The sequence below is a fragment of the Parasteatoda tepidariorum genome, chromosome 3 (genome assembly GCF_043381705.1).
Source record: "Parasteatoda tepidariorum isolate YZ-2023 chromosome 3, CAS_Ptep_4.0, whole genome shotgun sequence".
Taxonomy (NCBI): domain Eukaryota; kingdom Metazoa; phylum Arthropoda; class Arachnida; order Araneae; family Theridiidae; genus Parasteatoda; species Parasteatoda tepidariorum.
Genome location: NC_092206.1, coordinates 52,711,637 through 52,723,518, shown reverse-complemented (window position 1 = coordinate 52,723,518; position 11,882 = coordinate 52,711,637). Strand labels below are relative to the sequence as shown.

At 26.1% G+C, this 11,882-nt stretch overlaps 2 protein-coding genes across 6 annotated transcripts in view; one reads left to right on the top strand and one right to left on the bottom strand.

Annotated features, from left to right (window-relative positions):
• Positions 1–9,776, bottom strand: part of LOC107439073 (secretory carrier membrane protein) — a 16,859-nt gene extending 7,083 nt beyond the window's left edge. Inside the window, exons 1-6 of one of the 2 annotated variants that reach the window (XM_016051546.3) lie at positions 9,521–9,776; positions 9,234–9,332; positions 4,252–4,410; positions 3,388–3,454; positions 2,111–2,239; positions 970–1,129 (exon numbers count right to left, since the gene is read on the bottom strand). In XM_016051546.3, coding sequence (XP_015907032.1) covers positions 970–1,129; positions 2,111–2,239; positions 3,388–3,454; positions 4,252–4,410; positions 9,234–9,332; positions 9,521–9,577 — 671 coding nt within the window. In that variant the 5' untranslated portion in view covers positions 9,578–9,776. The remainder of the gene's footprint in view (positions 1–969; positions 1,130–2,110; positions 2,240–3,387; positions 3,455–4,251; positions 4,411–9,233; positions 9,333–9,520) is intronic. The other variant, XM_016051547.3, reaches the window with a different exon arrangement.
• LOC107439071 (adaptor related protein complex 3 subunit ruby) overlaps positions 9,759–11,882 on the top strand; it is a 38,454-nt gene continuing 36,330 nt past the window's right edge. Inside the window, exons 1-2 of one of the 4 annotated variants that reach the window (XM_071178640.1) lie at positions 9,987–10,052; positions 11,543–11,759. The gene's annotated coding sequence lies outside the window, so the exon portion shown is untranslated. Of the gene's footprint in view, positions 10,126–11,542; positions 11,760–11,882 lie in introns of all 4 variants that reach the window. The other 3 variants (XM_043046111.2, XM_071178639.1, XM_071178641.1) reach the window with 3 other exon arrangements.

Below are 11,882 nucleotides of genomic sequence, written 5' to 3'. Positions count from 1 at the left end.
AAAATTTACAAATGTGTGTGTAAATATTTTCGTCCAAAATGAGTGGTTTCAAAAAGTTAAATCGGAGAATTTCTTCGAGAAAATTTCTGATACACACATGCTAAATTATATTCACAAAATAAAAAAAAAGGAAATAAAAAAGAGCAACATACACGATTATTTTTGTATTTGAATAAATATTTTCTTGGATGCAAAACCTGAGAAATAATTTTTTTTGCTCCGTTGGTATGATAAATTTCACAGAAACGAAGAAATTAGGTTTTTATTAATGAGAAAAATATTTTAAATCCATATAGATTTTTTACAAAAATTGTCTGCAAAGAAATGACAACTAATATATTTTAGTTCGTGGGCCACCAAAAAAGACTTCGCGGGTCAGATGCGGCCCCCGGGCCGCCAGTTGGAAATCACTGAGATAAATGTTGTCAGAGTCAAACTTATTGGAAAAGCATAGAACATATTTCTGATTTAAACACTAGGTAGCTCTATGAGTTCTTAAAATTTTACAATAAATGTAAGCATCTTTCTTTTTTCAGAAAAATATTGTCAAGAATTTCAGTTTAAAAAACTATCTTGAAAGTAAATGAATTCCTTTTCTAAGCAATACATAAATTTTCTTTCTTAAATAATAAGACTAACAAGATGCAATTTTCCTAGCAATTATATTGTTATAACTGTTACCTTTCACAATATATAAATTTCAATTAATATGTAAATTAATACTTAAATTAATTTTGTTAATATAAATGAATTTATATAACATATACATTAAAATAATTGTTTATATCATAAGTTTCATTCTTGAATAAGTTTAAGGACTAACAAGATGCAATTTTCCTAGCAATCATATTATTTTTTTTTTTTAATATTTAAGTTTCTTTAAATTAAAATTCAATCAATATATAAAAAATGATAATTTCTTCATTTCAATTTAAAAAAAGAATTAAGTTAAAAAAATTAAAAACCTACCTGAAAGCTTTGTAAAGAGGTCTGAACCAGCAAACAAATGACAATGGTGTAAAGAGAAGAAAAGCCAACAAGGCAAATCCAAATAAAGTAGCAGATCCAGCACCTGCTATCAATAGAGCTAAAGCAGCCAGCATGTTTAAACACAATACACAAGCATAATCTAAAAAATGACAAATATTACATAAATAATGAAAAAGATTAATCAATCATAAAGAATTGATAATTATGAGAAAAAAATAAGATTTTTTTAAAACAAAATAAAATTTTTGTACCTACACATACACATTTTTTTCCATCATATTTACATTGTGCAATCTTTTAAGTTGTATTATGTTAAAAATGCATTCTAGCTTTTAGTATTTTTTACAGAACATGAATATGAAGTTTTGTTTTGACCACATCATCTTTTTAAAATTTATATTTATTTAAATTTAGTTCAAAACTGAGTTTTCCTTTTTAGACAACAGCATTTTTCAACTTATTTTATTAAGTACGTTTTGGAAATATTCTTTTATTTTTTTTGCAAACATTTTCAGGAATGTTATCTTAACAGACAAAATAATATTTTTTATTTAAGAAAGGTCACGAAATAAGTAATTTTTTTTCTTCTAAATATACATCATTTTGGTGCATAATGTGCAAAAAGTAAAAGAAGTTGCGGAATAATAGGCCAAAATCACTTCATTATTAAAAGAAAAAGTTGAGAATGGAAAAATAAAAAAATGCATTATTAAAACATTTATAGAGATTTATAGCTCTTACAGTGTATTTTTTTCTTCAATTGCAAAAAAAAGAATTTCAAAATGGGAATTAAAAATAATTTTTTAACTTACGAAGAGGGGACAACTCTTTTTCAGTGGGAAAAAACAACAGATGGAAGAATGCTATTTTAGATGTCACAAATGCTCTATTGGTAAAACTTCATACAAAAACAAGGCCGCTAATATATACATAAGAAGGGAGAGATTTTAATTTGATTTTTGGACAAATAACAAGAGCCTAAATTTTCTGTATTAATTAATTAATAAATTTTTTTTGAGATACCAGACAAACTGCAATAACTTAAGATCTAAATAAGCGAATTCGTCCAGAAAATGGTACATAAGCGTAAGAAAATTATTAGAATTAAAAAGATACTTACACATCCATAAATAATACATTGTTTTCACAAGCTTTTGAAATTCCAGAGGGATATCAACTGCAATATCTTGATAAAAGCAGGGTCCAACACAAAATGACTCTGGCAATGGTGGCCAATTATTTGCTCTTGCTAAGAAAAATAAATTAAAATAATCAAATAACACAAAATTTTTAAAACAATCTTTAAAACATTGATTGAAACAAACAATATTACTAGTTACAATAGTTTAGTTCATCATATAGGTACTTAAATTTTTTATACTTCATAATCAAAATACTTGAACAGCAATCTCAAACTAAAAAGAGTACTTCCAAGAATATTTCTTTATAAATAATTTTTTTACATCTTGTTAAATAAAATAATCTTATTGATTAAGTTTTTTGCGTTATTTGAGGCATGTAACTTAACCTTTTAGCTATCGACCTCAGACTAGTTAGGGATATAGCCAATTTGCTTTCCTTCAAAAAAACCTAATTTCTTTCTTCTTATTCAATGCAGATAATTGTGGATAGCAAGGAAATTTTCATTCAAATTTGCAAAAGTAGCAAATCAGTTAAAGAGCTAACTCTTAAGTCAATAAAGCAAATTTTTTCTAAAACATTTACCCACCAAGCATTGCTACCTTACAACAACGAAAAATTATCTCGTAAATAAAAAAACAAACAGGCATTACCCTTAAGGCAGTTAAAGGGTTATCAAAGTTTATCCAGTCTGCTAATAAATTTCATTTTAATGTCTTTATGATAATTTAAAATTTGTTTCAGTTTCAGTCACAAGTTGAAATTAATAACAATATAAAATTTGGTTGTTTTCTTACCTAAATTATACAGTAACCATGCTGATTCAATTATATATATATATATATGAAAACTATTTTTGCCATTTAATAGGATCGGTTGAAACTGATTAAATTGAAGCTGCTTGTATTCTCTTGAAGAAAATGTCACATTAAAGTGATGCTGCATTATTCTAGTTTATGTTATGTTCCTTACTTAGAAGTAAGGTGTTATACTTATTACATTGAACATTCATTTAGATTATAGGCAATAAAGTTTCTTTCTTTCTTTTTTTTTTTGTAATATAAATAATAGCTATCGAATATTAAAATATCAAAAAATTTGTTTTCGGTTATTTTTAGTCAAGTGAAGACATTTTTTAAATTTGATAAATTACTTTTAAATTATATAAAAATTTATATTTAATAGTTTCCTTTTAAGGATTGTTGATTTCAATTAAAATTTCTTTTATTACTATTGATTCATTTTAAAATTTCTCACCATCAAATGTACCAGCCCTCAGAGCTTCTTCTTTAGCTTGAAGCTCAGCTTCTTTTTTTCGTAACTCCTGAAAGAATTAAAAGCCTTTTAATAAGTACACATGAAGCAAAACATTTAATTGAAAAAGGTTTAAAATTACATTATAATTAGAATAAGAAGTTCAATAAAAAGACAAGCAAGAGGGTTACTTTTGATAAACACTTCAAACATTGCTTTTAAAATATAATATTTCCGAAAAACAGTCTAAAAAATCTAGTCTTCTTTATGATCAGATAAATAAAAACTACGATAATATCAAAATATATCTAAAATTCCATTGTGTCTCTAAATTAAATCATGTTAAAAAATCTAAATCATATACAGTCGAANTGAATCTAGTCTTCTTTATGATCAGATAAATAAAAACTACGATAATATCAAAATATATCTAAAATTCCATTGTGTCTCTAAATTAAATCATGTTAAAAAATCTAAATCCTATATTAATCTTTTTCATATTGAAAATTTAGAAAAAAACACATATTTTATGGTAATTAATTATTTGGCCATCATTTTTTCATTTTCTGTTGAGTGTGAATCAATTATTTTTGGATCACATATTTTAAAAACATAAAAAACTTAAAAACATATAAAAATAAAAAATTACAATTGTAATGATAATGATGGAAAAAATTATACTTAATGTATTGCTGCTAGTTTTTTTAATAATAATTCTATACATTTTTTAAATTTAATTCTCAGTTACATTGGTAATTACTTTTTAATAATTGAATGTCTATTTAGATTATTATTATATTACTTAATAATATTATTAATTATGATTAAAGATTTTGAATGTCTTATTTATAATAAATACATATTTACCTCTTCTTTTCTTTGTAGCTCAGCTGATATTAGTGGTTGAGCAGCAGTTGGACTGTATGCAGGAGGTGGTTCAGAAATTGGTTGCATTACAGCTGGCTGTGAAGATTCAGGCTTTATTTGAGAAGTATTATACTGAGGCAATGTTCCTGTGGATGTTTTCTGAAAGCATAGGAAAAAAAATTTGAATAATTTTTGTTTCCTCAGAATTATACTCTGTGAAATGTGAAAATAAAAATTAATGATGAAAAATACTTTAAATACAAAACAAAAAGATTTTACTGATAAAATTTTATTATTAAAAAAATTAAGGACAAAAATAACAAAAAATTTTTTTACCATTAAAACTATAACTGCTTTTAGCAAGGATTTTCATAGATTTTTATTACAACATCTACAACACGGTTTATAAAATATTTTTAATAATGCGTGGGAAAACTTTAAAGCCAACTCTCTATAACCCTAGCTCAAATGTATTCTTAAAAATATTTCAGTAATCTAAAATTTGAATTAACAAGAAACGTAATATCCATATATTAACTAGGAAAAAATAGGTGCAAATAGGGAGAATTATAGTAACAATAAAGTTAGAAGAAAGGTTGCCACCATATTACAACCACATTTAAATGAGTCAATAAGAATAAGTCTTTCATAAATAACGAGTAGAGAAAAAAATATAAAAACCATTGTGAGTGAATACTATATACATATATTTTTTTACATCATTCAGTTTCTTTTGCTATTTTAAACTTTTTGATATAAAACTTTATTGCAATTCGCAGAACATTTCGGGCAAGAACAATCTTATACGGTCGAATAATCCATGTTCAAATAAAAATGAGCTTACCATAGAAACAAATATGCTAAAAAAATAAATAAGACTTTAAACTCATTACTGACAATTTTGAAATTTGAGCAGATTTTAATAGTCCCAAATGTTTTTCTCCATATTAGTATTGTAACATAATATATACTAATTTGCTTAATGGTTTGTAAAAATGTTACTTCTTTTTTTGGTAACAATTTCCATTAAAATACTTAAGGTTAGAAATCAGAGTCGCACTCTAGACTTTGAGGGGCCATGAACAAAACATTTTGCAGGGCCTTTAAAATAATCTTCTTCTGCTGAAGATACAAGCTAGTGCAGAAGCAACTTGGAAAATTAGATTTTCTCCTAAATTATGAAAATAAGTTTCTTTGATCCTTTTTTGATTTATTCATAAGAATGAACTACAGTAGAGCGCCGATTATCCGAACCCTTATTATCCGAACTTCCAATTATCCGAACTATGTCTGAATTCATTTTTTTTTTAAGTTTAGAATACTTTTTAACCTATCGACAATTTTTAGAAAAAGTAATATCCCCTACATCTGAAGACTATATTTAATTTACAACCTTTTTAGCCGTTTTCTTGTAGTAGCCGTACATACATGTATTGTGATAAAGTTAAACCTACATAACCCTTTACAACTGAAAATTATCTTCCAAGAATGCGAGCTTCATTTTGATAGTCATGGGATATGACAATGGTAGGGATGCAGAAGGAGTTTATGAACAGATAAGTGCTGAAGTTCTATAATTGGGGANGGTTTGTAAAAATGTTACTTCTTTTTTTGGTAACAATTTCCATTAAAATACTTAAGGTTAGAAATCAGAGTCGCACTATAGACTTTGAGGGGCCATGAACAAAACATTTTGCAGGTCCTTTAAAATAACCTTCTTCTGCTGAAGCTACAAGCTAGTGCAGAAGCAACTTGGAAAATTAGATTTTCTCCTAAATTACGAAAATAAGTTTCTTTGATCCTTTTTTGATTTATTCATAAGAATGAACTACTTCATATTTTCCATTTTTTTTAATAATTTAATTTTCAAATTTTATACTATTGTTTAATTCTAATTAGAATATATCAGGTGCAAAGATTTTAGAAATAAAGTATTTTGAGTTAATAAGCCCTGTTGAAATTTTCACAAAAATAGATAAATAAATAAATATAAAAAAAAAATAATAATACAGATATCTTCTCATTTCTTAAATTTGTATTTTTGATTTTTCTGAATGGTTTTCTTATGTGCAATTTCAAAAATGTGGCGACAACTACTTACAAAAGTAATAAATGTGATTAAAATAGTAAAGAAAGTTATAATATTTTCCATACTAAAAATGAAATTTAAAAAAAAAATAAAATATTTTAAAATAATTAAAAAATATTTTTTTTGAAAATCTTCCTTATAAGTCCTAGAAATGTGGGGGCTCGGAAAATTGCCCAGCTAGCCCCACCTTTATGAGGGGGAGAGAGAGAAGAATGCATATTTAACTTTTTAAAAGGCTGCAAGAGCTATATTACCCCCCCCCCCCCNCCCCAACTTCATACATTTTTAGAAGTAAATAGGAAGATATTTTCTTTTCCCATCTATGATTTGTATGACAATGTGATAACAACTTCAGAAATTTTAAAAATTAAAACTAATTGTTCATATAATTGAGTGCAATTGCAAAGAATAGTCTGGGATAGAGAGAAGAGGTCATCACTGGGAATGGGGGAGCTTTTTTGTCTTGTGTGTTATGCATTCCTTGATTTGAACATTTCTTATCTAGTTCAAATGTAGTTATAAATACAGAACTTATAAATTCTGTTATTTATAAACATAGAAGTTTAAGTTTGGGCAATTCTTTACGGTATGTAAAATTTTGAGAATCAATATTTTGTTTAACTTAATATCTAATTAACTTCAACAATTCCCTTTACCCCCTATCAATGAAATAGCTAAGTTTTGATTATATTTCAATAATGACTAAACTTATTTTTAAATAAAAAATATTTATAAATATTTTTTAAAAAGAGAGTGCTATTCTGCCACTGAATATTCAATATTTGGCCGATTTGTAAATACTGTAAGATTGTTCCAGGTAAGAAAAAGTAAATTAAATGAGCAAAATAATAAAACTCTCGGAATTGACATTTCCAATTATATTTCATTTATCTGATCAAAATTTAGAAATTTTATTAAGTGTGTAAAATATTAACAAATTCTATCATTCTAACTACTTTAAGTACAGTTAACAATTTCTAACTACAACTTAACTACTTAAGTTTAAAAATTTCGGTTACAAAAATCTCTCATAAAAAAAAAAGACCAAACAGTTTTTAATTTGAAAATACTTTATACATTAACAATAATAGAATGCCGTTCTTAGAGAATGCATGTCTAGTACCAGATATTTGATACTCATATTTAAATATTGTTATTTCTCTATAATCATTCTGCAGTTTTAAATTTACTTCAAATTACCAACTTTTACATTACAACATCTGTAAGATTTTATCTATAGTCAAGCAGATAAATACAAATATCATTTACAAGCTTCACAGATCAAATCATTATTTTAATTTATTAAAATACTTCTCAACCTTATACTTATCTATACAGTACAGTAATAATCTTCTGATTACCAAACATTATTTAAGTTTTTGAAGCATGTTGGATAAAATTTTAGAGACAAACTTTTAACGATATATTTTAGTACTTTAGCAAAAACTCAATTAGTTAACAATTTTGCCTTGATACCTTTGTTTTTAAAAGTTGTTTTTCAGCCAGGGTTTATTCAAAGTAAAAGTATTTTCAACCTTTAAAAAAATTTTAATCATCAAAAATTGTTGAGAGTCCTAAAATTAAAATTCCTTTAAAAAAAAAAAAAAGAAAAAAAAAGTTCACTCAGGAAATTAGAAATTTATTCTCAATATATTTTTTCAATTGTTGTTTTTTACAAGTGGTCCAGATATTCTCAATACCTAGACGGGAAACACACATCATTCTTTGTTATTATGTTAATTACCAATAAAATAAAAACAAACACACTATTTAGATAAATTTTTAAAATTTAAAAGTGTGTAAAATTTTAATCTATTTCTTAGATTTAAACAATAAAAAGTGTAAATAAATATGACTGAAATTAGTCCTTATCACTTGTTATACTCATTTTAACTCTTATATTTGATAATAAAGTTTAAAAATATAAATAGATCAAAGCATATTATGAAATTTTCTGCAAATTCAACATGTAAAATTTGAAATGAGGTAGTAAGTGTGAATCACTAATATCAAATTGTTACTTTTTATTCAGTCACAAAGATATTAACAACACATTGTGTTAAATTCTGACATCTGCCATGCGTCAGTTGAAACACTAGCAAATATCAGCATATTATTTTAAGTGAAATAAGTTTTCTTGATCTAATTATATTAAATAAAAACACATAAATTATGTTTTTTTAAAAATACTTTTCTGTTACATTTTTACTCCAAAAGAAAATATCAATATCTATTTTGATTATTGTGTGCATTTACTTCTTTTAATAAATTAGGATGCCTATATTTACAGTTAAAAAATGTGGTGAAAATGCTAAACAACTTAGGGTTAAGTATGAACAAATCACTCAGACAAAGGATTATTCATATATTCTAATCAGAAGAAAAAAAGTCGCCAAACCTATGCGACAACTGCACAGTGACAAGTAAGAAACTAAAAATAATAATATATCACAGATGGGAATTAATTTTATTGGTATAACTTGTAGCCTCCCTTTGATGGTCAACTGCTACGCATTTTTTCAAAAAATTCGTTATTAAAACACTTTTTCGGCAATTGGTTAGTACAGATACAGGAATATCCCCTTTAAACGAGACTGGTGGTTGGTTCAGTGTCTTAGAGAGAAATTAGGGGTGATAAACTTAAAATTTAATTGAAAATATTACATCTGTTAAACAATACATAAATAAAACAATATTTTATCATTGCGACTATCCAAACAATGGAACATAAATTTAATGCATGCTTGTATAATTATTATTTATTATATTTTTACAAGCCGTTACATTAAAAAAACACACACACATACAAATTATTTTAAGTAATTTTGAATGAATTTCCATTTTAAAACATGCACATTATACATTTTCTGTTGACATAAATATTATAACTTGCATTTTGTTGAGATCTTTGTTGATCAGCAAATGGGTTGTAATCATCTAGACCAGCTTGAGAATTATTTGTTTGATTAGTAACACTGGTAACTGCAGGATCCTAAAGAAAGCAAAAAAGATCAGTTATAAATAATAATAATTTTAATTAATAGAGATAATTTAGTGATAAGCAATGCAAGAACTACAATTGATTATCTAATTACTTTCAAATAGTTACGCCATTTAATTCAGTAAATGAAATAAAAAATAATATCAACAATTAAAACGAACAAGGTGTTTACAACTTACCGAAAAGGGACTGCTATTAAAAGGGTCTGCAAACGGATTAGCATCAAAACCAGACATTTTGGCCACTGAAATCTTTAAGATGCCTTAAAAATAAATAGCTGGTCAGTGTGTAGTAGAATCAGAAAAGAAAATGAAAACAATTAATACAATTTAAACAACTTCGATGACTCAAAGAGGCATGAAATTTTATTCAGATTATTTCTTCTTCACGTAAACATCTGGTTTTGTAATGATCAAAGGGCATATTGCCAGATTTGAAGTTCGTACTACTAATAATTTAATGAAAAATATAGACATTTTTTTAACAATTAGGTATATACATTAATAACTCAACGAATTTAGAGCATAAAATACTTTTAAGAATTTTAAATTTGAAACAAACTAAATTGCATTCTAAAAAATGGAGAAAAATGTCAATATTTCAACTAATTAGCATAACAACTTAACTCTTCAATGTTGTTCATGTGAGTATTTTGTTTTTTTCTTGATCGGGATGACTTCGTTGCAATGTTGTAAAGTTTACCCGGTGATGGTAAAGTTATATTACATTTAATAATTAGTACCTTCTTGAGAATTAATTACCAGTTTACCAATTCTCTTTGGGGGTATAAACGTCATTTATTGATTTTCCCCATGAATGCTGACGTCTTGTCTGTTATCAAATATTTGTGTTTAATTATCCTTATTCAATAAAAATGAAATGCTAGAGAACATTCTGCGACAAATATTTTAAAAATTTAATCTGAATAGTAATTTTGTTCATTCTGTCGTTTCGTTGCTGTGATTGCTGATAGATAAGGCAAATCAACAAGTTTGACGTGTAGTTTCGCATTCAAATGTTACCCTAAATTTAACTCGCATATCATTATATTTATCTTACAAGTTTAAATTATTCCAAAAATAAAATGGAAAAAAAAACTGTATTTAATCAAATTAATTTGATAGTGCTTGCTTAATTGTTAATCCCAATCTGGGTAGTACTGAACTAAATTTATTTGTAAACAAATGTGGAATTTGGCAAAATTTTATTTTTTGTAATAAGCTTTTCAATAGTTTTACTTCTTCTTGAAGAGAAAACTCAGCTGTCTTGTTCAGCTATGTAAAGGTTACGTATGCATACGACTTACCTGTGCAAAAACCCTATGGTTACTTTTTTTTGTGTGCATAATTTTAGTTTCTTTTACCTACTACAATTGCTTTGATTTTACTAATTGTCACTTTCATTCTGCTGAAATATTGTTTTAGACCTACAATATGAGTAGGGGTCACACCATCACTGAAAATATGGTGGTCCATAGGACCATCTAGGTATTAATTTAATAGTCTGAAAACTTTCTATGGTAGACAAACTTGAAAAGAAAAATTGAACTTTACAATTACGTAATTCATGTTATGGTTAACATCATCATGCTAAGGTACACATTAAAAATTATTAATTGCCATTTTTGTTGTCAAAACTAATTAACCAAATTATTGTCAAAACTTTACAAAGATACTGATAAAGAAATCACGTGGGAATGCCACCTAAATATCAATAAAGAAAAATTAAAAAAAAAAAAATTTAAAAACTGCTCTTAACTCTAAATCTGTTACCAAATTGGAGATAAGTGTTTAGGTGTGCTGTGTGCTTTTCTTTACATAATTTCAGTGCAGGCTCTTAATGATTAAAAAAAAAAAAAAAATTCAAGTAATAAAAAAGGGAATTATCTTTGCATTTTAAATATATTTATTTCTGTTGGTGACTTTTTTTTATGTAGGATATTTAAAGGCAAGAAATATTCAGTTTTATTAACTTTGTATTATTGAAAAAGCTTTAGTTACTATTCCGTTTTAGGGTTGTAAAAAACTCATTAGCTAAGTAATACTAGCACAAGTGTCTGTTACCAATTTTAAAATTACCGTTATTATTTAAACATCACTGGTTAGTGTTTGGCATAGTTGAACAATTTTTCATTGCCTCCCGAAGCAAAATAGTTCCTGGCTTTATTATGAATTTATACAAAACAATTTTTATCGTTTTAGTTATTCATCACACATACTCGGTAGCAGAAATCCACCAGCACAGCAATGGGCATCTATAGAGTATTTTTCATCTGAAATTTCTAATAAATAAGTAGATAGAGATCAAATGAATAAGTAAAGATCATTGATGAACAATTAAGAAAAATTTCTCTCCCTTTTGGCATCTCAAAACTACCAATCAGGCTGTGCTGTGCTTCGATGATGTAGTCTTTGAAAGGTAAATTATTTAAACAAAATTTGAATTTTTCACAAAAAAAGTGGCAATTGATCTGCAAAGGAACTGACTAATATGATAAATAATTTTTTTTTTATAGAAGAGCTTTGCTGAAATTCTTGCATT